The sequence below is a fragment of the Equus caballus genome, chromosome 3 (genome assembly GCF_041296265.1).
Source record: "Equus caballus isolate H_3958 breed thoroughbred chromosome 3, TB-T2T, whole genome shotgun sequence".
Classification (NCBI taxonomy): Eukaryota; Metazoa; Chordata; class Mammalia; order Perissodactyla; family Equidae; genus Equus; species Equus caballus.
The window spans coordinates 96,515,858-96,540,428 of NC_091686.1; the positions used below are offsets into that span (position 1 = coordinate 96,515,858).

At 35.7% G+C, this 24,571-nt stretch overlaps 1 protein-coding gene across 12 annotated transcripts in view; it reads left to right on the top strand.

Moving 5' to 3' along the window:
- ARAP2 (ArfGAP with RhoGAP domain, ankyrin repeat and PH domain 2) overlaps nt 1-16,233 on the top strand; it is a 177,598-nt gene extending 161,365 nt beyond the window's left edge. For all 12 annotated transcript variants that reach the window (XM_023638251.2, XM_070264017.1, XM_070264016.1 and 9 more), the window contains 4 exons: nt 28-63; nt 2,001-2,064; nt 8,287-8,421; nt 13,932-16,233. In XM_023638251.2, coding sequence (XP_023494019.1) covers nt 28-63; nt 2,001-2,064; nt 8,287-8,421; nt 13,932-14,315 — 619 coding nt within the window. In that variant the 3' untranslated portion in view covers nt 14,316-16,233. The remainder of the gene's footprint in view (nt 1-27; nt 64-2,000; nt 2,065-8,286; nt 8,422-13,931) is intronic.
- The last annotated feature ends 8,338 nt before the right edge of the window (nt 16,234-24,571 follow it).

Consider the following 24,571-nt stretch of genomic DNA (forward strand, 5'->3'; position numbering starts at 1 on the left):
TGTGTGTTTTTTTCCCATGTGATGCAGTTGGGGATTGACAGCATATTCTGAAAAACATCACTGGTAAGTTAACAGCTGGCAATTTTTGTATTTGATGTATTGATGATAACTTCAGTAAACAAATACTGTTATTATTTGGCAGATAGATCGACAGTCAGGAAATGTTTCACCGAAGTGAAACTAAAATCTTTTCTAAATACTCTGAGTCTAAGAAGAGGAAAATAGATTTGCTTCAGGGTTTAGGTCCCTTCCAATCCCATGTATCCTATTTGCCAATGCCTATTAAGAGAAACTACATCTGATTTCTTCCTACTTTTATATGAGTGTGGAATTCCAGCTTTTGTGGGATAAGGAGACAAAATTCAGTTTTAAATAAAGGATAAGAAGTAGCCAAAACTCAGTTAAAAAAAAAAATCTTGGTCTAAACCTGTTCTTTCCGTAAATGTACTGTTTCCATTGATGTCACTGGGATCCAGACACTCTTCCTGAAGGCTGTACTAGATGTCTCGTCCCTCGTGCGCATGTGTCTAATCCATCACTCTGCCGTACCCAATCTGCCTCAAAATTCTCTCTCTGTTCCACCCATGCCCTCTATCCTTGGGGCCGTGCCTTCATTCATTTACTTGGATTATTCCAGAAGTCCTAAGTTCTCTTCATGCCTCTGACTTTGCTTTTGTTTTCTAGTACATTCGCCTCCCAGCCACCAAAGAGACTTTCTAAAGTATGTCACGTTTCTTTCCTTCTTTAAAACTCTTCTGTGAATCCTATACCTACAGGATAAAGTACAAGAGAGTTGGCACAGCATGCCAGGCCCTTTAATATGGGGCTCCGTCAGCTTTATCTCCCACAATTTTCCCTTTTTACTTAATAATAAAACAATATTCTGTCTTTCATTCCCCATGCATTCTTTGCTGCTTCATATCTGCCTGTTTGACGTATGTGGTCCCTTTCCTGAACCATCTTCTACACTATATGCTGCTCGCTCCCCTCATCATTTCCATCCTCTTCCTGCGGATCTGGCTGACTAAGCTACTATTTTTCATTCACACCGTGGCTCAAATGCCCCAAAAATCTTATCAGATAACTCTCATCTCAAATCATTATTTCTTCTTTGCATCTGCAGTATTTTGTACACAGAAGTGCATAATTAAAATGATTTGCAGAGGGAACAGTTTTCTTAGACATGGCAATGGAAAGCGAAAGTATTTTCCTGAGAATCTAATGAAGGAAGCAAAAATTTTTTACAAGTTTGGTTTTAACATTTTTTCCAAATTACTTATAATACAGGAATATAAAAAATGTAATTATATTGAAATGTCCATTGTACCACTCTAACATCAGTTACAAAATTTTCCTCTTCCAGAAAACAACCTCCACCTCATCCCCAAGTGTGCTGTTTCTCTGTTTGCGTTTAACTTTACTCTTTTTCTCACCATGTTATAATTTATTTGTTTACATGCCTGGCTTCCCTAATAGACTATGTGAACCTTGAAGGCAAGGTCTTTGTTTTATGTAAGTTTTCAATGAAAGGTCACTGAATCAGTGTTGTCGGGCATGCAGTGGTTTTTCATTTAGTTCATTTTTCATGAGTCTTGTGAGTGTTAACGTTTATAATCGTAATGATGGAGACCGTCTAAGCCTTTTTGAAAAATCTGCTCTTAAGAAAATGTGCACATACTTTTCTTCTTAGGCTCGGAGATGGTTTTACATCATGTATCTGAAAAAACAAATGACGTTGACCTTTCGGCTTTTCCAAAAATATTGCTGATCATTTTTCAGCAGTTACCAAAGCCTTTAGCTGTATTTTGTTTAACATATTTACACTATTATTTTGATATTGTATGCTTAACAGAAGCCTGAAGCAACTCGTACTGAAATACTTGCATTTTGATTACATTGAGTCCTTAATCAGGAGAAGCCTAAAGAACTTTCTGATCACTTAATCACTAAATACTCTGGAGAATTCCATTGTCTTTTTAAATTGTAAACTTATTTTGCAGGCACCTGTGTTGTGATAGTTTACAAAGTCAGATGGAGTGGATGGCCAGTATCTTTATTGCCCAGGTATGATATCTTTTTCAACTATTCAGTAAAGTATAACGATCTACAGGAAATGTGGTGGTGATTTTCAAAGAATCTGAGTTTTTGTGTGTATACCTTTATTTTCTCATTCATATTTTTTAAATATTTGAGAATCCAGATTTATCCATTACTCTTTGAAAGACAATCTTCTTTCTTTGTGGAGGCTTCTTTTTGCCAGCCCTGCAGCTCCTTAGCTTAGGAGAGGTGTGTTGCTTCAAGACGGTAGTACTGTAAGAAAGAGGAGCTTGTCTAAGCTGCCATCCTACCAGGGTCCCGCATTGATCTTTGTTTAGAAAAACAAATGTGCTATTTTCCTTCTTGTCCCCTTATGGCCTCCTACTCTCCGCACCTCTGCTTTTCCAGGAACAAGGGCAAGAACCTATTTCTTCAATACTTACTGTGTGCTAGATACTTCAAAAGAGTTAACTTATGTAGTCCTCGTAACAAACTGTACATGACATTGCTTATAGACAAGGGAATAAAGGTTATCAAAGGTTCCATCATTTGCTTAGGACTGAACATTTAGTGGTTTAACCCAGGGTATCAGAGGCCGCCACCTGTACTCAATTCCCCATTTAGTCTTCTCTGTAAGGAGGACTTACTCTTTTGCGGAATGGTTAAGGAGTCCCACTAATAGTATTGTTTTTCTTCCCCCAACCTTATCTAGCTGAATTCCCAGCAATGCTTCCCACAAAAGCATTGAAATTCACTGGTAACGATTAAGTTGACATTCTTTATTACTAAGGATGTACTTCCCTATTTCTCTTATAAGTGAGAAGTTAATTCACCCCAAAATCTGGTCTTTATTTGTTTTAAAAACCATTTTCTCTATTCATTTAATTTATTAACCTTTCCAGTGGTTAATAAACACTGCTCTTCTCAGCCTGACCCTGCTATTACTACCTGGGAATACATTTGCTGAAAAATACTGGTTGCTAACTTTTAGAGACTTTTCTTCTCTTTTGTGACTTTTTAAAAATTCAGATATTCAAGTCCTACTTTAAAAAAACTGCATTTGAAGTATTTTAGTAAAATTGGAACCGTAGACTTGAAAACTGGTACAGTGTTTATGGCACAACTAAATTGATATTTCTTTTCTTATAATTGAAGTCAGTAGACTCGCAGTCGGAAAGCAAGATATAAATAGCCAGGAAACAGAGGTTGCTCTCATGGCCAAGTTATTTATCCCTTCTTACCTATCCTTGGTTGTCTTGGCCCCAGAGACTCCGCCCAATTACCTTTCCTCTGTTCATTCCACTTCTTAGGATTAAGATAAACACAAAGGTCCTTTCTGATTTAAGGATTTAAAGGTTCACCTCCATAGGGAAACAGGAAAGTAGCAAATGTTAATATATATATTAAAACACACACACACACTCTCTCTCACACTAGTGAACAGTGAGGCCCCTTACAATGAATTCTTTCTGGTGCCTGGAATACTTTTCTAATATCCATCCACGTGCTCATCTCTGCCTCAAAAGTCCTGTAGATTTCAGCTTTTATGTCATGTTCTCAGAGAAACTTTCCCTAACCTTCAAACCCATAAGACCTTCATGATCTGGGAACCCTTAGCATCCTATACTATCCTATAGCATTATAGTGCTAATTAAAAAGCATGTGTGTATTTAAATTTTTCATGTCTGTCTTTCCTACTAAAACACAAACTCCATGAGAGGAGGGACTCTTGTCAGTCTTAGTAGACCCATATGTATATCTGCATCACAGAACCCAATGCCTTTTACAAACTCCATACTCAGTATTTCTAAAATTCAAAAGAGAGAACAAAATAAATAAGTAATCTGATAAAATTTCAAATAGATATTAGTGGGATAAAATAAAATAAATAATAAGCTAGGGAAAGGAAAGCCAGTGTGACTGAGGGAAGGAAGAGCACTGATTGAGAAAGGTTCTCAGGGAATGCCTTTCTGAGTACCTGACAGGTGTGCTGAGACCTGTCTGAAATGAGGGAGTGAGTCATGCATGTGTGCAGGAGGTGGGGAGAATCCAGGAATAGGGTCCAGCAAGTACAAGGTCCTGGCATGTCATATTCTTGGCTTATTCCATGAGCATCTTGAAGGTGTATGTGAGAGAGGATATAAGAGATGAGGCAGGCAGGAGACAGCTCATGTAGTCCCAGTTTAGGAGTTTGCGTGGTAAGCAAGGGAATGATATAATCAGATTTATATTATTTGTAAAAATAATAATTTTGGTTACTTTGTTGGGGCTGTACTGTAGGAATCAAAGATGGAAGCAGGAAGAACAGCTGTGTGGAAGATGGCGGCTTGGGCTAGCATGATAACAGTGGGTCTGGCAAGACATATTCAGATTCAAGAATATTTGAAGGTAGAACTAATAAGACTTGCAGATTGATTGGCTATAGCAGTTTGAGAAAAGGAGTAGAAATCAAGGAAGAGTCCTAGTTTTTTGAGCACTTGGCAAGTGTAAGCGACGTTATCAGAGATGCAGAAGAAAATTGAGAGTTCTGTTTTGGCCACCTAAAATTTGAGATGTGTATTAGACATACATATGAATATGCAGAGTAGCAGGTTGCATGCATGGATCAAAACCTCAGAAGAAGTTTGAGGCTGAAATATAAATTTGGGGGAATTCAGGATTTAGATTGTATTGAAAGCTATGGGAGGATTGGGTGAGATGAGAGAGAAGAATAGGGAAAGAGAATGAGAAAGAAAGAACGAGAATATAAAATGAGAAAGAAGGGGGGAGTATAGGAAGAGAGAGAGAGGACAAATAAGCCCTGGGACATTCCAAACTTTAAAGGTCAAACAGAAAAGAAAAAAACAGCAAAAGACATGAGAAGGGTTGAGGAAAGAAGAACACCAGATGATGGGTATAGAGAATTCTATGAAGGAATTTGCTATACAGACAAATGAGGCTGTGTCTAGATAGAAACAAGAGGTCAGGGTAGGTTTTGGGGTTTTGATTTTTTTGTCTTGAAGATGGGAGAGTGTATACTTGGCATATATGCTGCTGGAGACAATCCAGTAATTGGAAGAAAAATTTAATAAAGGAGGGGAAAGATTATTAAGCCAGAAGAGGCCCTGAGCAGACATGAAGCAATATGAGCAAGTGCACATTTGTTCATCATTCCTGAAAAGAATCACTGTATGACAGAGTGTGGCACATTTGTTCTCAAATTATTGACTCTATATTGTGGCACACTGAGCAATTATAGATATGTTTGGAGAAAAGTTATTTGTCGTCACAACAAATACTGATTGGAAGAGAAGGGAGCCTAACGTATGGCTACAGATGCAGAGATAATGGTACATTTTATGGTGGGAAAATGAAATTATGGAATGGTTAATAATAAGTTTTAAAATTAGATCAGTGAGGTCACCACATGTGAGTCACGTAGGGATATTAGAAGTGTAGGGGCAGAGTAAAAGATGAGAAATAATCAGAGCGAGGAAGCCAGTGGCAGTGTACTAGAACGTCAGGGTAATGCTGAGTGCTCACTTGAAAGTTAAGTTTAAAGTGAGATAAATCCCCAGAGTGATCTTCTATTTTTTTTTTTCTCTATCAATTGCTAGGCACCCATAGAGTAAGTAGAATTGGGTTTAACTAGGTTTGGGGTTTTGCCAGGCAAGTGTGATGGAGGGAGAAGGAGCACAGGACCTGAAGATATTTACAAGGAGGTGCGTAGACTGATTGACCGTGAAATCTAAGCCAGGCTATGAAGGAAGTGGGAAAAAATGTGGAAAGTAGAATGGTAGTGGAGAATGGATTGAAGGTCTCAGGGAGTCTAAAGAATACTTAGAGTGAATGAAACTAAATTAAGTTAGCTGGAAAGATGAGAGATCAAGGTCAGAAAGTGAGAGCATGTTCACTGCAGCATTATTCACTGTAACCAAGGTATGGAAACAACCTAAGAGTCTGTCAACAGATGACTGGATAAAGAAAATGTGGCATATATAAACAATGGAATATTATTCAGCCTTTAAAATGAAGAAGATATGTCATTTGCGACAACATGGATGAACCTGGAGGGCATTATGCTAAATGAAATAAGCCACACATAAAAAGACAAATACTGCATGGTATCACTTATATGTGGAATCTAAAAAAAAGTGGAACTCATAGAAACAGAGAGTAGTTCCTGGGGGATAGGGGAAATAGAGAAAATTTGGTAAAAGGGTATAAACTTTCAGTTGCAAGATGAATACATTCTGAGGATCTAATGTATAACCTAGTGACTACAGTTGATAATACCATATTGTATAATTTAAATTTGCTAAGAGAGTAGAACTTGTGTTCTTACCACCCCCCTCCTCAAAAGATAAATGTGTGAGGTGATGGATGTGTTAACTTGATGGAGTTCAGAAGCCTTTTATAATGTATACATATATCAAATCATCACATTGTACACTTTAAATATCTTACAGTTTTGTCAGTTATACCTCAGTAAAGCTGTAGGGAAAGAAAATAGAAAGTGGGAGGCAGAAATGAAGATTTTGGGGTGTGATCATTGGTTATAATGAAGATTTTGGGGTGTGATCATTGGTTATAATAATGTAAGTATGATCCTCAGGTATATATGATCCATGCTGTATGACTTTTGAAGTCACTTATACATAATTATAAATGTTGTCAGAACATATTACTTAAATCTAATGATTTCTGCTATTGGGAAAAATACCTCTTGGATCAATACAGTGAGACATAATTAGCTGGTATTCACAGCATTGTATATCATCTCAGAAAAAGAAATATGTGTTTCAAAACTGCATCTGCTCTTAGGTTCCTCAAAATATCGTTGAGCACATGTTCTATACAGTAAATAAAAGTGTATGCATAATTCATAGGGTTACCTAATTTCTTCCCAGCCAGTTTTCTCCTAGCTTTACCTGTTGGGAACATCCCACTTATAATAATATCAAAATTATTTTTACCAAGTTTGGGACCTTGACATAAAAATAATATTATGAAGCCTGTAACTTTCTCTCTGAAATACTGCATAATCTACCTTTCTAGATTTGCTGACCCAAAGTAAACACTTCACTAAAATTCAATGGTTGATCTGATGTGTATACACTAAATCTAGTAATAATAGGACCTACACTGTAGGGTCGTTGAGAAATTAGATAATATATGTATATTAATAAGCACAAAGTCTAGCAGTATGCCCCACAATATAAATTAACTGTTATATAATGTGTACTACACAGTCAGTATTTGTTGAAATGAGTTCTTTGCTATAAAACACTACATTAAAATACTAATTTCAACATAAGAACAAGAACCTGTTGAGTCTTGAGGAAAAGAAAGAGTAGACATTTAGTTATATAGTTTACCAAATGGTTTTCATTTCATCATAACATCTGTAAGCTTCTCGTTTTATACTTGGTGTTCTGTATTTCTTTCATAGATTGTTATCTGAAAATCAATTCACTTTTCCCAACTTCTAAAAAGTTAATCTACCCTGAGGAGTAGAAAAATTCTTTAAAGATTTGTCTTTATATGTATATCTCAAAGATTTATCACTCAAGAGCTTATGTTTTTACCTGTGGATATTTCTTCCCGTTGCAAAATTAACTTTTCTCCAGTCATATCTATAATTGCTCAGTGGCCAGAGTATGTAGTCAATAATTTGAAAACAAATGTGCCACATTCTCTGTTGTGATTTTGTGATTACAGTGATTTTCACTATAAACCTCTGTGTACAAGGTAACATTTCTTTAGAATCCAATTTGATGAAAAAGTAACATTTTTCAAAAGGTCATAAAATAAGGCTAATTTTTCTGGTAGCCATGCCTTAGGCTCACTTCGGGCATATAAGGTCAAATTATTTTTATACTAAAGTCATCTTTGGAGGAGAGAGAAAATGAATACGTAGTTACTTTGATTACAGGGCCTAAAAATGTAGACAAATGTGTTATTTTTCTCTCACAAAGAGATTTGCCAGTTTCCTTAAATATTTTCCCCCTTTTGGTTTGATAAGTAGTACAGAAGGCATGTATTTGAAACTTAGAAATTGAACTGAGACCTCAAAGCTCGGTTCACTTAAGAATTTTACATCCTGGAGCGATGTGGCCGCCAGAGTCGTCATCATAATTACAAATGGCATTTTCATGGAAAGCAGATCATTTGATTTGGATATATGGAAGGGGAGCCAAGTGACTATATATAACATGGTGTATCACATAATAAAATCCACACCAACAGCAAGAAATTTTGTTTCCACAGCATGAAAATGACATACGGCCACCAGCTGGAAAGGAAAGAAAACGTTCTATAACGAAAAACCCGAAAATTGGAGGTTTGCCTCTAATTCCCATCCAGCATGAGAAAGATGCAGCCCAAGCCCAGAGAAATATTGAGGTAGGTTAGGATTTTATTTGTTTTATATTAATTATAGCATTTGTTTTCTTATATCTTAATGTGATTATAAGTGCATTAATTATTTCATTGGCTTCAAAAGCACAGCAATCATCACTTTGAAAAGCATGATAAAATAACATCTATCAAAAAAACATTAGTAGCCCTATGCCACACTTGAAATTTTATATTTTTTAACTTCCCTTAAATGATTAGTTTTAATAATGTCATTGACTACCCAATTAAATTTCACAATACCACTTATTTTCTTATCCCTAAAGTAGCAAGGCAATTTTAAATATATATACAGAAGTTGTGGTGATAAAATTACAGTCTCAAATTAGTCTTACAAGTTCACTTCTAACATCCTTAGAATGAGCCCATGGCAGAATATGTCTGGAGCCATGGTAACTAGACTTTCTAGTAGTGCAATCAAATTCCACCGGTTTGGGAACTGATGGGATGTCTCAGTTAATTTAAGGAACTGCAAGATGACCCCTAAGCATCAATAAAGAAGATTTGGCATGTTTCGTGAAAGCTGCTACTTGTTTTCCTTTTCACCTTGAGGGGAGGGGGGAACATAAGCAGCATCAATCTTGACTTGAAGTTCAATCTCTTCAGGAAAGGACATAGGCTGTTTACACTCAAAACTCGTTAGACACTTTGAGACTGATGCATGTTTCAATGCCTTAATTGAGTCCCTCAAAGCGAAAAGAAAAGCATGTAAAAAATATTATTTCTTCTTAGAGTCTAGGTTTGGGATTAAGCTGTTTGAATTTCTTGCTTTCCAAACAGAAATAACTTTTGAAGAACTAAAGCCATTTTAATTTAGTGACCAGATTATTTAAAAATGTTTCTCAATGCCTGTCTTTGCTTGAACATTTGTTTATCCCACCGTAATATTCCTCTTCTCTAAAAGATAAAAGCTTTGAAAATCAGGGTTTCCTTCCTTTGTTGCCTACTCAGTGTTTCCTCACTGATGCAATCAAAGGGGAGATATAAGACTCCAAGAAATCAAGAGCTTGTCCCTCCTGCCGTTCTGCACTTAGAGGTTTTTTAGTAATAAACTGCTCTGCAGAACTGTAGAGTCCTTAGAACTTTAAGATTCTGGATTGGCTAAGAGTCACATTTCCCAGGAATACAAGGTTAAAGGACAGGTTAACAAATGAAACAAATGTAGAGAGTTAGATATGCCTTACTGGGAGCCCACCTTCTCCTGTCATTGCCTTAGGATTGATTATGGAGCAAAGCAAAACATAAATTATTAAAGTCAAAATACGTTAACCAGTATCCAGTATTGAATGGGATGATGGTTGAGTATGTAATAGATTGTTACCTAATCCCAAACCCACAATTTCAGAGACAATTCTTTTAGCCTACTTAAGATCAGAAAACTGATAAACTAAAGCTGCAAAGAAATTGTTAAAGGCCCTTAAAACAATTTCATGATACAGTAATTGCTGGAAAATTTATGAGTAAAGTAAACCAAGTTTTTTATAAATTTAGTGAATTTAGTGATGTGGCAATTCAACAAATTTGGCAAAGGATTTTTAAATATTCTAATGTTGGAAAAAACATAGAAAGTTTAAAAGACATTAAAACAAAATAACAATGGAAAATTTTACATATGAACCATAAAAATGTTTGTTATAGAATTAGATTCATGTAAATATGTAAGAAAATATATTTATAAAATGACTGACCACTTTTGATCGTTTTACAAATGGAAATGACTAATATTACTAAGTAGAATATACTCATAAGGAAAAAATATAGTCATGTCAACGGATATATTCAAGAAGAATTGTTTTTCAAAAAAGTTTTTGGCAGATTGATAAATTTTGTGATTTGGCCATGTGGTGATTTCCTGTTTCGTGACCTGTCTTGCTTTCATGAGGTTCCATTGAAATTTGTGTGAGGATACATCATCTGGGCAGGAAGGGCTTCCTAGAGGAAGCAACTTCTAGAATTAATTGAGTAAGTTAGTGGTGAGCCAGCTGAATAAGCAGGGGAATGTAAGTTGTTGGCAAAGGAAATCATGCATGAAGAGAAAAACATAGTGCTTAAGACTGCACAATCTAGATGTTACCTATGGCCCTCCTACTTCTCCCTATAAAATCTTGGGTACCCGCTTAGCTTTCTTGTGCTCACTTTATCTGTAAGCGCATAGGAATGATAAAAGCTCCTACCTCATAGGGTAGTTGTAAGGATTAAATAACATCATACATGAGAATTTATTAGAATAATGCCTGGCACATAGTTAACATTTATTGAGACAATGATAAGGAACTTGGAGAACAATATAGGATAAGTCACTAGTTTCCAAAATTGCCATTCCTTTTAAGAATGCTTTCTGTAAAACAAATAAAAATAATGAGCAAAGAATGATGCAACTGAAGCAGAAAATGGTGATCTAGAATCAACCATTAAACACCTGTCTCCCCATCACCATTCTAGAGCACAGTTTGATGCAGTGGAATGAAGCACATTGATTTCAGACTGACCAATCTGGGGTGGATTCCAACCTCCCACTTATATGACCGTGTGCAAATTATTATTTCCTTGAGTTTCTATTTCTGCATCTTAAAACATAAATAATATACTTTTTAGTGTAAATAATCATAAAGTTTAAAGTACTATTGTGAGGATTAAATTAGTAATACAATTACATATTTTATAGTATGAGATTATCAACTAATACAGTGAGTTTACTAGTGACTGTCATTTTGGAGAGTTTCTACTGTAATCTGTACATATTGGTCATATTATTTTTTGGTATTATGAGAGCTCCATAACCATTGGCCCACATCTGGATGTAATGGAAAATATATGCAGGCACAGACTAAAGCAGTGTGAGATATTTTCTCTGAGACCCCTTCCTGCAGCCTGCTGTGGCTATGACTGCTGGAGCTGCTCTCTCTGGGAGAGACAGGCTCCATTTCAGATTGTCATTTCCATTCAAACAAATGGTTTTCTCTAAACACCCTTGGACACAAACTGGCATCATCTGGACCAGGTCACCTCTTGCTCCCCTAATTTCATACCTTACCTATCTTTCTTTTTAAATTATTAACACTTTATCTTTTAAGGACAGTGCAGCACATAAACTGTGTCCTTCTTTCCCCAGTATTCATGTCCTTGCCTTTCTTTCCCCACAATATTCAAGGCACTCCAGTACACCATACTGTTCATACAAAGCACTCACTGCCCCATCCTCTTGACTCTTTAACAGTTTGCTTCCATCACCTCTCCCCAGCTTCATATAAGGTTACATCATTTGGGCTAATATTATTGTTTACTTGAAATTTTAGCATTACGTGTATTAATACTTGGCCCTTAAATTCTATGTCTAAGAGAGTCCCAAAGTCTTTCTGCTGATTGTTGAAAGATAATGAGAACTGTTACTATGACGTATAAAACCATTCTGCTTGATCCTTAGTTTTCCTCAAGTGAAACTTCAATAGGATTAATATTTATCTATAAATTCCCAGTTCCATTCCTGTGCTAATTAGCCATCATTTTCCTGACTCTTTGATATTTTGTTTTGTTTTTCTGTTTTTTATCTTGATAAAATACACCTAACATAAAATTTTCCATTTTTACCATTTAAGTTTCTAGTTCAGTGGCATTAATTACAGTCAGATTGTTGTAGAACCCTCACTGCTATTTCTCATTATTTTAACATCCTTCTAGTGAAACTTTGAAATTAAGCTAAATACTAAATATTTCTTCCTATCAATATTACAGTAGAAGAAATAGATTTATCTGAGTTGTATAATCATAATCTTGACAGAAAATTCCAAATTGCAAATTATTTACAAATTATGTTTATGAAAATACTTTTATTCAGCTTGAATTTGTCTGCTAGTCTAGTTTCATGTCTGAACCTGCTGGACTTTAGGAAAATAGAGCAGAGTGTTATACATTTGAATTTCTTTAGACCTTCAGTTGCTATTTAAAAAATATTTATTGATCATTTCCTACATGTAGGCACTGTACAGATTCATCTCCAGTGAATCAGTCAAACAAAAGTGAAAAACAAAAACCCTGCTAGCATCAAGTTGACTTTCTAGCAGGGCCTGTGGACAATCACAAGAGAGATGAATAACTTAACTTATGTAGTATATTAGAAAGTGCTAAGTGCTATGGGAAAAAAGAGAAAGATGAGGTGTCGCCTATTAAACATTATTATATTGGACATCTTTAAAGACTATACTTTTATGCTGAGTATCATATGAAATTGAGTATTTCATACTTAGTATCAAGCATGTTTTTTATTTTTTACTTTTTATTTTTTATTGCAGTAACATTGGATTATAACATTATATAACTTTCAGATGTACATCGTAATATATTTCAAATTCTGTGTAGATTACATCGTGTTCACCATGTGAAGACTAATTATAATCCGTCACCACACAAGTGCCTAAACCCTCCTGTTGCCCTCCCCACTTCCAATATCAGACATTTATAACAATAAAAAATTCTTGAAATTTCTGCTGTCTATACTTTACAGTTTTACTGGGGAAATTTTGAAGAAATTCCTTCAACTCTTATGAAGAGAAAAATAACTTTTTTCTTCTCACCTGTGCTTACACCCTGACCCAATTCATTGGGGATCCTTTCTCTGTGGCTCGTGCCGCTGCTACATGCTTCACTCTCTGTTGTTCATTCTCATAGCTTACACTGGATAAAGTTCTGGTCCCCTGTGAGAATCTGATGAAAGTTCTGTACACCAGAAATTGCCCAGTCACAGGGTGTCCTGAACACTAGTTAAGAAAGCCCACCTCTCCACCATTGCAGGTGTTGTGTCACAATGGATTTCCGGTACCTGGAGGCCCTTACAGTTCACTGGATGAGTGTGTACTCTAAGCCACTTATACAAAAGTGGGTTTTAATCCATAAACATAGTTTTGAAAACACTGACATGTATATATATATCTGTGGAATTCTGATAGGCATTGTGAGGGAAAAAGATTTCACTGGTCAAATATTTTGGGAAGAGGGAAAAAAAGCAGAATAAGTTAAACATTTCTTTGCTATAATACTTCTCAGCATCTTTAATATGCTAATATGTATTGTGCATGTCAAAGACAGGGCTGTAGTACAGAGCATTTCATTGACTCACATGGGCATAAAGACCACCTTTCTCCTCAGTGTTGTGGCTACAGTGCTGTAGGAATTACCGATGCTCTCGAATAGGTGACTCAGACAAGCAGGAGTGAATTGGAAGAGGCCAGTTAGAAATGAGAGTCAATTTGAATAACCTGAAAGACATCTTTGAAGTCATCTGTTAAATGCATGTTAAAATGAATTTCCATAGTCTACGTTCCAGTTGATTTTATAGCTCTAATATCAGTATATAAATTCAGACCTACCACTTGTGCCAAAGTAAAATTAGAACCTCCGTCATAAAAATAAGCTCTAATATAAGAATCATCAACTTCTATATGGAATGTATTTTTTAAACTGAAATTGTGCCAAACCTGTGAGACATTTTATTTTATTTTTAGAATGCCAGAGCAGAACTCGAAAGGCTGCGGCTCAGTGAAAATCGTGATGGAGAGTCTGGAGATCCCAGCTTAAAGGAGAGAGCCTCCATTGTGGCCCACTGCCTGGAGCACAAGGACGATAAACTTCGACATCGCTCCAGAAAGCATCGGAGTTTCAACTGTCTGGAGGACACAGAGGCTGCGGTCCTTCATGGGCAACAAAAAGGCCATAAAGGTCTCAAGACATTGAGGAAGACTGAGGACAGGAATGGCAAAGCTCCTCTGGACTCTGATAATAAGTTACCTGCAAAGGTCATTGAGGAACTTAGCGTGGTTCTACAGCGGTCAAGAACCCATCCAAAAGAGTTACAGGGTGAGCAGATCTTGCAGAAAGAAATAAAATGAATTGTCTTGCAAATTATCTTTTTTAATATTGTGTACATTTCTGTGCAAACCAGGAACCAAACTGTAAGATACTTCATGGTTTGTGAGATTTGTCTAGCTGTACGTAAGCATTTAAAGAGCATTTTAAAGTATGTATGTATATATGGGATAAGTATAAGATTAACTTTATTTTCGTCTGAACAAAACTTGTATAGTACAACTGTATTAACCTTGTGTAAGAAGGCATTGGGTTACTTTGAGTGGCCAACCTTTTAAAGTACTAGTCCGTTAAGGGGTGTAATTTATGAGCAGAAGTCTCAAACTGTACTGTATTGTATAAAATACTGTGTTTAAATGAAGCCTATGAAACTATATGTAACACATTTTGCACTTTGAGAAACCTTGTATATTAAGTTACCATATGTTTTTAGGTTTACATAGGGTTCACATTAGGGAAACGAAAGGGAAGTAAGTTGAAAAAGGGGAGGATTTCTTTTAGTGGCTGCCTGTCGAACACTGGACTTTTAAAAAGAGGCAAGGAGTTAACAAATGTCCTAAAACCCAAGGTCAGTTAAGATTCTTTCTAGTTCACTATTGACCAGAACTTGTTAATGAGAAATTGCTTGTTTAAAAAAAAGTCTAGTGACTAAGTATTTCCCAAGAGTAATTTTCAGCCAACAAACATGAACAAAGGCCCTGGCCACTCCTGTTGACGGTGTTAGTGAACCAGCCACAGTATACATCACTACACTTCAGTTCTTCGTAGGTGGCTGCCGAGAAGAGACTTACACTGCATTGAAGAGCTTGTGGGCACAGGACCTGGCATCATGTCTTTGCACTGTTGCTATATACAAGCAATTTCTTTTTTAGAGTTTCTTATTGTGTTTTTGGTACAAACAAAATTCATTGTCATGGTTTTGTTGTTGCTGTTTTGTTGTTTGATTTTTGTTATTTTACTTTGTTCATTTCTTGTTATTTTAAGTAAGATTGTAATGTCTTTCTCTGCAATGTCAGAATTAACTGGAAATTAACAACATCTGTCCATGTTGGGGTAAGGGGTGGTTTAACTCTTCTACTCTTTGTGGGGGCCGCCAGTTAATCTACTCTTTTTTAAAAAAATAAAGCAGTATTCTCCTCCCTGTGCCTAATGAAAAATGGCAAAGTCCTCTATTTTTGCTTCCATGTAAAGATCAGCTACAGAGCTGATTTTCCTAAGGCAGACAATACTATCTAATTATAGTTCACATTAGAGCCATCACTTGTTCATCATTTTCTTTAGAATTTTATTAGAGTTGCTGGTACGTTTTGATTAAAAATTATTTTATGTAGCTAAGCTTTATTCCTGGCATTTCTTTTATTTTTCCCTTCTATTTTTCAGGTGTCTTTTTATCAGAATTTGTCTGTATATAAAGGCCCATACTTTGGTCACTTCAATCCTAGTACAGTTATATGCTGTTAAATGCTATGAATTTCTTCATTGTAGAATACTGATCACTTATATTTGGTAGGGATAAAAAAAGTTTACCCTGAGTATGTGATATTTATTCTTTAAGTAAGTCCAAATAGGTTGGAAGTTTTTTTTTAAAAAAGACAAAACTGCAGGTCAGTTTATGAAATGGGTAGCACTACTGAGGAGCTGTTCTTTAAAACAAGAAATCCTGGTATTTAGGAAAAAATCTAAAATAAACTCTTATTCTTAATGATAATATATGTTTTGTGAAATAAGGAGGCATATGAAAATTAATGTGTTGGACCATGGGAAAGTGTCTGGAGTTTTTACCTGCCTTATCTGAATATTTTTGAAACTCGAGCTTGAAATCTAATAGCTTCTGTTTCTCTTCCTTTCCTGTTGAATTGTCTCCATTTTTCAAGTGTAAGATGAGGACTAATGATGACATCTCATACTTTGAGTAAAAATTAAAATTGTTTTACAAGTCCACTTGAATGTGACCGTCTTTTTATTGTTTTCAGAAGTTGAAGGTTGTTATTATGAAATAGTCTTTCCTTTTTACCCTTCTTAAAATTTTAATTTAATATATACTTCAAACTAGCTGTCATTTTTTTCATACGCTTCAATATGAATATTGTTCCACTTTAATTGATAAATACATGCAGACATGACACAAACAGATTGATGATACTTTCGTTTCAATAGCCCTAAAGTTAATTACTAGACATGCCTTTTAAATATTTGGCTTCTAAAAAAATCACTTTTTTGTAATTTTGTAAATGATTTATAAAAGTGGCACTGAGAATTTAAAGCTAAGCAAAATAAAGCAAAAATATGACTTGTTTACATAACTATTAACTAACTGCCAATGTGCATTGTTCATATAACAGTTTTTAATTCTAAAACGTGTAACTATATTGTGATAGGATTTTTTTTTTTTGAGGAAGATTAGCCCTGTGCTAACATCTGCCACCAATCCTCCTGTTTTTGCTGAGGAAGACTGGCCCTGAGCTAACATCCGTGCCCATCTCCCTCTACTTTATATATGGGACGCCTGCCACAGCATGGCTTGACAAGCAGTGTGCAAGTCCACACCCAGGATCCAAACTGACGAACCCCGGGGCTGCCGAAGCTGAACGAGTGAACTTAACCACTGTGCCACCGGGCCGGTCCCACAATAGGAAATATTTTTGAAAGTACATCATTTATTTGGACAGATTGTAATATTTCCATGTTTTCTCAAACTTTTGATAGTCGCTCTGGAGAGAAGACGATTAAAACTTTTGCCATCTCATCAAAATTTGCACCAAACTTTCCATTTTATCATTCACTCAACCAAAGAATTAGTTTTATAATGTGAACAATTTTATGTCATGTACAATCATCATGCTTATCTCTAATCTGGAAATGCAGAACACAGAAATGAATCTCACAGGTAACTAAAATTCATCGTTTATGTCCCATAGTTATTTTATTATTTTTAACAATTTTTTGTTGAAAATGTTCTAAATTATATTGTAAATCCCTGTCTTCTCTGTCATGGCTGCTGTATGTTGAATGTCAAGTTTTTAACAGTTCAGATACCTCTACAGATTTAAAAGATTTCTTGTGAATTATTGGATTAAAGTTCAGAATCTAAATATTCTCATCTGGGAAGTGGGAATAACACCTATCTTGTGGGCTTTTTGTAATGACTATTTATATATTTGTGTGTATATATCTGTGTATGTATTTAGATTTATGTATGTGTATATATTTATGTATATGTGCATAAAAATGTGTGTGTGTACATATATATACAAAACCACATACCTGTTCTATACTAGAGGTTTAGTAAATGTTAGTTGTTAATGTATTAGTTTTTCTAACTCTCATTTGGTCTGTTGATACTGGTTTGGTTTTATCACTGGGTTTCAAATTGCTTCTAACAGGTTTTCTCATCCCTTTTAAAATATCTTATGTGCCAATAGAACAGATTACCACAGGTTGTGGGTCAAATTGTCTTCTCCAAAATCCATATACTGAAACCCTAACCCACAGTGCCCCAGAATGTGGATTATTTGGAAATAGGTCTTTAAAGAGGTGATTAAGTTAAAACGAGGTTATTAGGTTGGCCCCTAATCAAATCTGACTGGTGTCCTTATAAGAAGAGGAAATTTGGACACACACAGAAACATAAGAGATGTGTGCACATAGAGAAAAGACCATGTGAGGCACAGCAAGAAGGGGACCATCTGCAAGCCAAGGAGAGAGGCCTCAGATGAAACCAAACCTGCCAACATGTTGTTCTTGGACTTCCAGCGTCCACAACTGTGAGAAAACAAATTCCTATTATTTAAGCCACCCAGTCTGTGGAATTTTGTTAATGACAGTCCTAGCAAACTAATACATCACTCTTTTATGTTACTCTGTTAATATATATATCAGATGAGCAGAATACCCCCTGGTATTTTCAGGTACTAGTCCTTACACTCTGGTGGCCTCCCATCTCAGAATACCTTTGTAGCTTTACATCAGAGTTACAGCCATCCTAATGAAGAATGGAGGATGAGAGAGCCATGTTGAGATGTAACTTCTTAGAAGTCAGCTAGCTAATAACTGGAACACTGAAGTAATATAGCATAAACAATCCAAAATTGTGGCCCAGCAAACTTACAGTTTGGGGCTACTTATAAAGATTCAAGTTCTGTGATATCAAGAACCACTATTCTTCACAGCATCTGATAGAGGATCTTACTGATCCTTTCAAAAAACAACCAGAGAGGTTTTCAGTTAAATAACTGAGCAGTCGCTAGACTAGGGAGAGACAAGAAGTCATTTGAACCAACCCAGATGAGCCAAACTATGATCGAGATTGGATCAGCACTAACCTTCATCAGATAAAAGTCACATTTGTATCTCATTTTAGGGGCTCTCATCTTCCTGTCCAGCTATTGTCTCATTTGTCTCCTATTTGCAGCAAAACTCTTGGTAAAATTTGTCTCATTTGCTGCCTTCTCTTTTTTTCCTCCCATTCTCTTTTGAACATTTTCATTCAGCCCTTTGTTTCCCACTATTCTGCCATAACTGTTCCTAGCAAGGTCAGAACTACCTCATTGTCAGTTCAAATGATCAATTTTTGGTCATCACACTTAACCTATCACCATGTGCAGCATTTCAACACAGTTGGTCACCCGCCCCTCCTTTGTGGAATACAGCCTGGCATTGGTCTCCAGAACACTGCTATCTTGTGGTTTTCGTCTGTTCTCACTAGTCAGTCTTCTCAGATTACTGGATAATCACCACTATATGGCCTAACTCCTAGAGAAACTCATCTAATCTCATAGCTTTAATATAGTACATCTTCTGACCATCCCATATATTTAACTTCAGTCTAGACCTACCCATTAAGCTCCAGACTGGATAAATTACATTTCCACAAGACTGTTCAATTGTCATCTCAAAAACACCATATCTAAAGCTCTGCCTGCTCCTCATCCTTTCCATTCCACCCTTTCCTAGGACTCAGTTACAGTCCTTACAGCCCTCCCATTTCTAAGACTCAGGTGCTGAGAGACTAAGCAGGATTTTTCAGCTAATGATTGGCAGAGTTGGCACTTGAACTCAGGCATTCCAGCTTGCGTCCACACTTTTAAACTCTGCATTAAGATTGCTCAGACTACCATCATCTCCCACTTGAATGATTACAGAAGACTCAACTTGTCTGCCTTGTGCTATGTGGAAAGAAACAAAAGCCAAAGTAATTATTTTAATTATGAGGTCATGTCTTTCCTCCTAATAACCCTCGAATAGCTTCCTATTTCTGTTAGTTAAAATGAAATTGTCTCTATAAATACAAGCCCTGAAATGATTGGTTCCAATGCACCAACTGCTGCTTCTGTTATCTTTTTCCACTCTTCACTCACTTTGCTATAAGCATACTTGTTCCTCAAAATCACCAAGCGTGAAAACAGCTTAGAGCTTTGCACTTAACTATTTCCTCTGTCAACAATACACTCTCCAGACATACACATAGCCTACTCTGTCAACTTCACGTAGATCACCATCAAATGTCTCCTTACCAGACAGACCTCTGAACATGCCACATAAAATGACATCCTCACCTTCTAGCCCCTTTTTCTTCTTATTTCATAGGACTTATCATCACCTGACAATTTACATATTTATTAATATATATTTTAGTGGCCTACTTATGTTTACTAGAATATAATACACTTCCAGTGTATAATCTTACATTCATCACTATATTCCCAGCATCTGGAATAGTGTTTGTACCATATCCTATAGTCACTATTGAAATACATATTGAATGAAGTAAGTCATGGTATAATGAAGTGACTTGAGGAAGAACAATAATCCCACCAAGAGCTAGAAACAATGGATTAGAAAAAATCTGTGTAAAGGCTGTTGCTGAAATGAATAGGAATAAGGTAGTAAGATTCTGAGGAAGTAGGAACATTAGAGATGTGAGCTCATATTGTTCAGCTGCTCTTCTTTTGGGAGCATTTGGAGATTCTATACAGAGGGCAAGAAGTTTGAAAATAATCTGGTCTTTGATCAGGTCGAGAGATGCTTTTTGCAGACAAAAAACCAGCACAGCTTTTGTACCCTTGTGTAGCAAAGAAGGCAAAATTGAAGACACGGGACTGAGATCTCAGGAAGAAGGAAGAAATGAAAAAAATGACTATATAGCTGGTTTCTCTTTCAAGACATTTTCTGAATATCAATGCCACATAGGGCAGTAGACTAATAAATTCAGCAGAAAGTCTAATGGCACTGTGGAGTTTGGTCTGAACAGGTATGAATTAGGTTCTTGACAAAACCTCACAAATAAGGTTAAGTTGTTATCAACTTAAAATAGACTGTTATAAATATAGGTTGTTATATGTAAGCCTCATGGCAACCACAAGCAAAATCCTTTAGTAGGTGCACCAAAGATAATGAGAAGGGAATCTAAGCATACCATTAAAGAAAGTCATCAAACCACAAAGGAAGAGAGCAGGAGAAGAAGAAAGAAACAGAGAAGAACTACAAAACAGAAAACAACAAATGTCAATAAGTACATACCTATCAATAATTAAATGTAAATAGACTAAATTCTCCAGTCAAAGAGAAAGTGGCAGAATGAATTGAAAAAAAAAAAAGACCCATCTATATGTTGCCTATAAGAGACTCACTTCAGATGTAAGGACACACACAGGCTGAAAGTGAAGGGATATAAAAAGATATTCCACAGAAATGGAAATCAAAATAAAGCTGGGTTATCTATACATACATCAGACAAAATAGACTTTAAAATAAAGACTGTAATAAAAGACAAAGAAGGGTATCACATGATGATAAAGGGGTCAATCCACTAAGAGGATATAACAATTATAAATATTTACGCACCTAACATAGGAGCACATAAACATATAAAGCAAATATTAGCAGACCTATAGGGAGAAATAGCAATACAATAAGAGTAGAAGACTTTAATACCTTACTTAACATCAATGGATACATCATTCAGAGAGAAAATCACTAGGGAAACATTGGCCTTAAGCAACATATTAGACCATATGGACTTAACGGATAGTAACAGAACATTCCATCCAAAAGCAGTAGGATACACTTTATCATGAGCACATGGAATATTCTCTAGGATAGATCATTATTAGGTCATGACACACTCTTAACAAATTTAAGAATATTGAAATCATATCAAACTCTTTTGAGCACAAATGTACAAAATTAGAAATCAATTACAAGAAGAAAAATGGAAAATTCACAAAAATGTGGAGATTAAACAACATGCTACCAAATAACCAATGAGTCAAAGAAGAAATCAAGAGATATCAAAAAAATACCTTGAGACAAATGACAATGTAAATACAACATACCAAAACTTATGGGATGCATAAAAAACAGTTCTAAGAGGGAAGTTCATAGCAATACAGGACTGCCTCGGAAAACAAAAAAAATTGTAAATAAATAACCTAACTTTACACCTCAAGGAACTAGAGAAAGAACCAAGCCCAAAGTTAGCAGAAAGAAGGAAATAATAAAGATCAGAGTGGAAATAAATGGAATAGAAATGAAAAAGACAAGAGAAAAGATCAATGAAACTAAGAGCTGGTTCTTAGAAAAGATAAACAAAATTGACAAGCCTTTAAATAGACTCACCAAGAAAAAAAGGAGACTAAATAAAATCAGAAATGAAAGAGGAGATGTTACAGCTGTTACCACAGAAATGCAAAGGATCATAACAGACTACTATAAACAAGTATATGCCAACAAATTTGACAACCTAAAAGAAATGGATATGTTCCTAGAAATGTACAGCTTTCCAATACTGAATCATGAAGAAATAGAAAATCTGAACAGACTGATTACTAGTAAGGAGATTGAATTGGTAATCAAAAACCTCCTAACAAACAAAAGTCCAGGACCAGAGAACTTCACTGATGAATTCTACCAAACATTCAAAGAAGTATTACTACCAATCCTTCTCTAACTCTTCCAAAAAATGGAAGAGCAGGAAATACTTCCAAATTCATTTTACAATGCCAGCAGTACCCTGACAACAAAATCAGAGAAGGTCTCCACAACAAAAGAAAATCACAGGCCAGTATCCCTGATGACCATAGATACAAAAATCCTCAACAAAATATTAGTAAACCAAATTCAACCATACAGTAGATTTCCTATCCACAGTTTCGCTTTCTGTGGCTTCAGTTACCCACAGTCAACTGCCATCCAAAAATGTTAAATTAAAAATTCCAGAAATTAACAATTTATAAGTTTTAAATGGGACATTGTTCTGAGTAGTGTGATGAACTCTCATGCCATCCTGCCCAGTATGGTATGTGAATCTTCCCTTTGTCTAGCCTATCCGCGCTACCCGCCAGTTAGTCACTTGTTATCAGATTAACTTAGATCAGGTTATCAGATTGACTACTGCAGTATCAGAATGCTTGTGTTCACGTTATCTTCATTTTACTTAATAATGGTCCCAAAGTTCAAGAGTAGTGATGATGACAATTCGGATATGCCAAAGAGAAGCTATAAAATGCTTCCTTTAAATAAAAAGGGGAAAGTTCTTGACTTAAGAAAACAAATTGTATACTGAGGCTGCTAAAATATATAGTAACTTTTATTACAGTATATTGTTGTAATCTATTTTATTATTAGTTGTTAATCTCTTACCATGCCTAACTTATAAATTAAACTTTATCATAAACATGTATGTATAGGAAAAAGCATAGCATATATAAGATTCAGTACTATCCACCATTTCAGGCATCCACTGGAGGTCTTAGAACATATGCCCCATGGATAAGAGGGAACTACTGTACATTAAAAGGATTACACACCATGATCAACTTGGATTTATTCTAGGGACGCAAGGATGATTCAACATCTGCAAATCAATCAATGTGATACACCACATTAAGAAAATGAAGGACAAAAATTATATAATCATCTCAATAGATGCAGAAAAAGAATTTAGCAAAATTCAACGTCTATTTATAATAGAAACTCTCAAAGTGGGTATAGACAGAACGTATCTCAACATAATAAAGGCCATATATGACAAGCCCACAGCTAACATCATACTCAGCAGTGAAAACCTGAAAGCTTCTCTCCTAAGGCCAGAAACCAGACAAGGATGCCCATTCACTACTTTTATTCAACACAGTACTGGAAGTCCTAGCCAGAGCAACTTGGCAAGAAAAATAAATAAAAGGCATTGAAATTGGAAAGGAAGAAGTAAAACTGTCACTATTTGCAAGTGACCTGATATTATATAGAAAATACTAAATACTCCACCAAAAGAAATGTTAGAACTAATAAAGACTTCAGTAAAGTTTCAGGATACAAAGTCCATATACAAAAATATGTTGCATTTCTCCCCCCGCCCCCGACCCCAAGCCCCACTACATAGTTGTATATCTTAGTTGTAGGTCATTCTGGCTCCTCTATGTGGGATGCCAACACAGCATGGCTTGATGAGTGGTGTGTAGGTCCGCACCCAAGATCCAAACCAGTGTACCCTGGGCCACTGAAGTGGAGCATGCAAATTTAACCACTCGGCCACAGGGCCAGCCCCTGTTGTATTTCTATACACTAATAACAAGCTCTCAGAAAGAGAAATTAAGAAAAAAAATCATTTACAATTGCATCAAAAAGAATAAAATACCTACAAATAAATTTAACCACAGAGGTAAAAGACCTGGACACTGAAAACTATAAGACATTGATCAAAAATTGAAGAAGACACAAATTAAATGGAAAGATATTCCATGCTCATGGATTAACTGAATTAATATTGTTAAAACGGCCATCCTACCCAAAGTCATCTATAGATTCAATGCAATCCCTATCAAAATTCCAATGGCATTTTTCACAGAAATAGAACAAACAATTCTAAAATTTGTATGGAACCCCAAAAGACCCTGAAAAGCCAAAGCAATCTTGAGAAAGAAGAACAAAGCTGGAGGTATCATGCTCCATGATCTTAAACTATACAATAAAGCTATAGTGATCAAAACAGTATGGTATTGACATAAAAAGACACATAGATCAATGGAACAGAATAGAGAGCCCAGAAATAAACCTGTGTATATATGATCAATTAATTTACAACAAAGAAGCCAACAATATACAATGATGGAAGGACAGTCTCTTCAATAAGTGGTGCTAGGAAAACTGGACAGCCACATGCAAAAGAATAAAACTAGACTACTATCTTACACAATACACATAAATTAACTCAAAATAGATTAAAGACTTGAATATAACACCTGAAACCATAAAACTCCTAGAAGAAAACATAGGCAGTAAG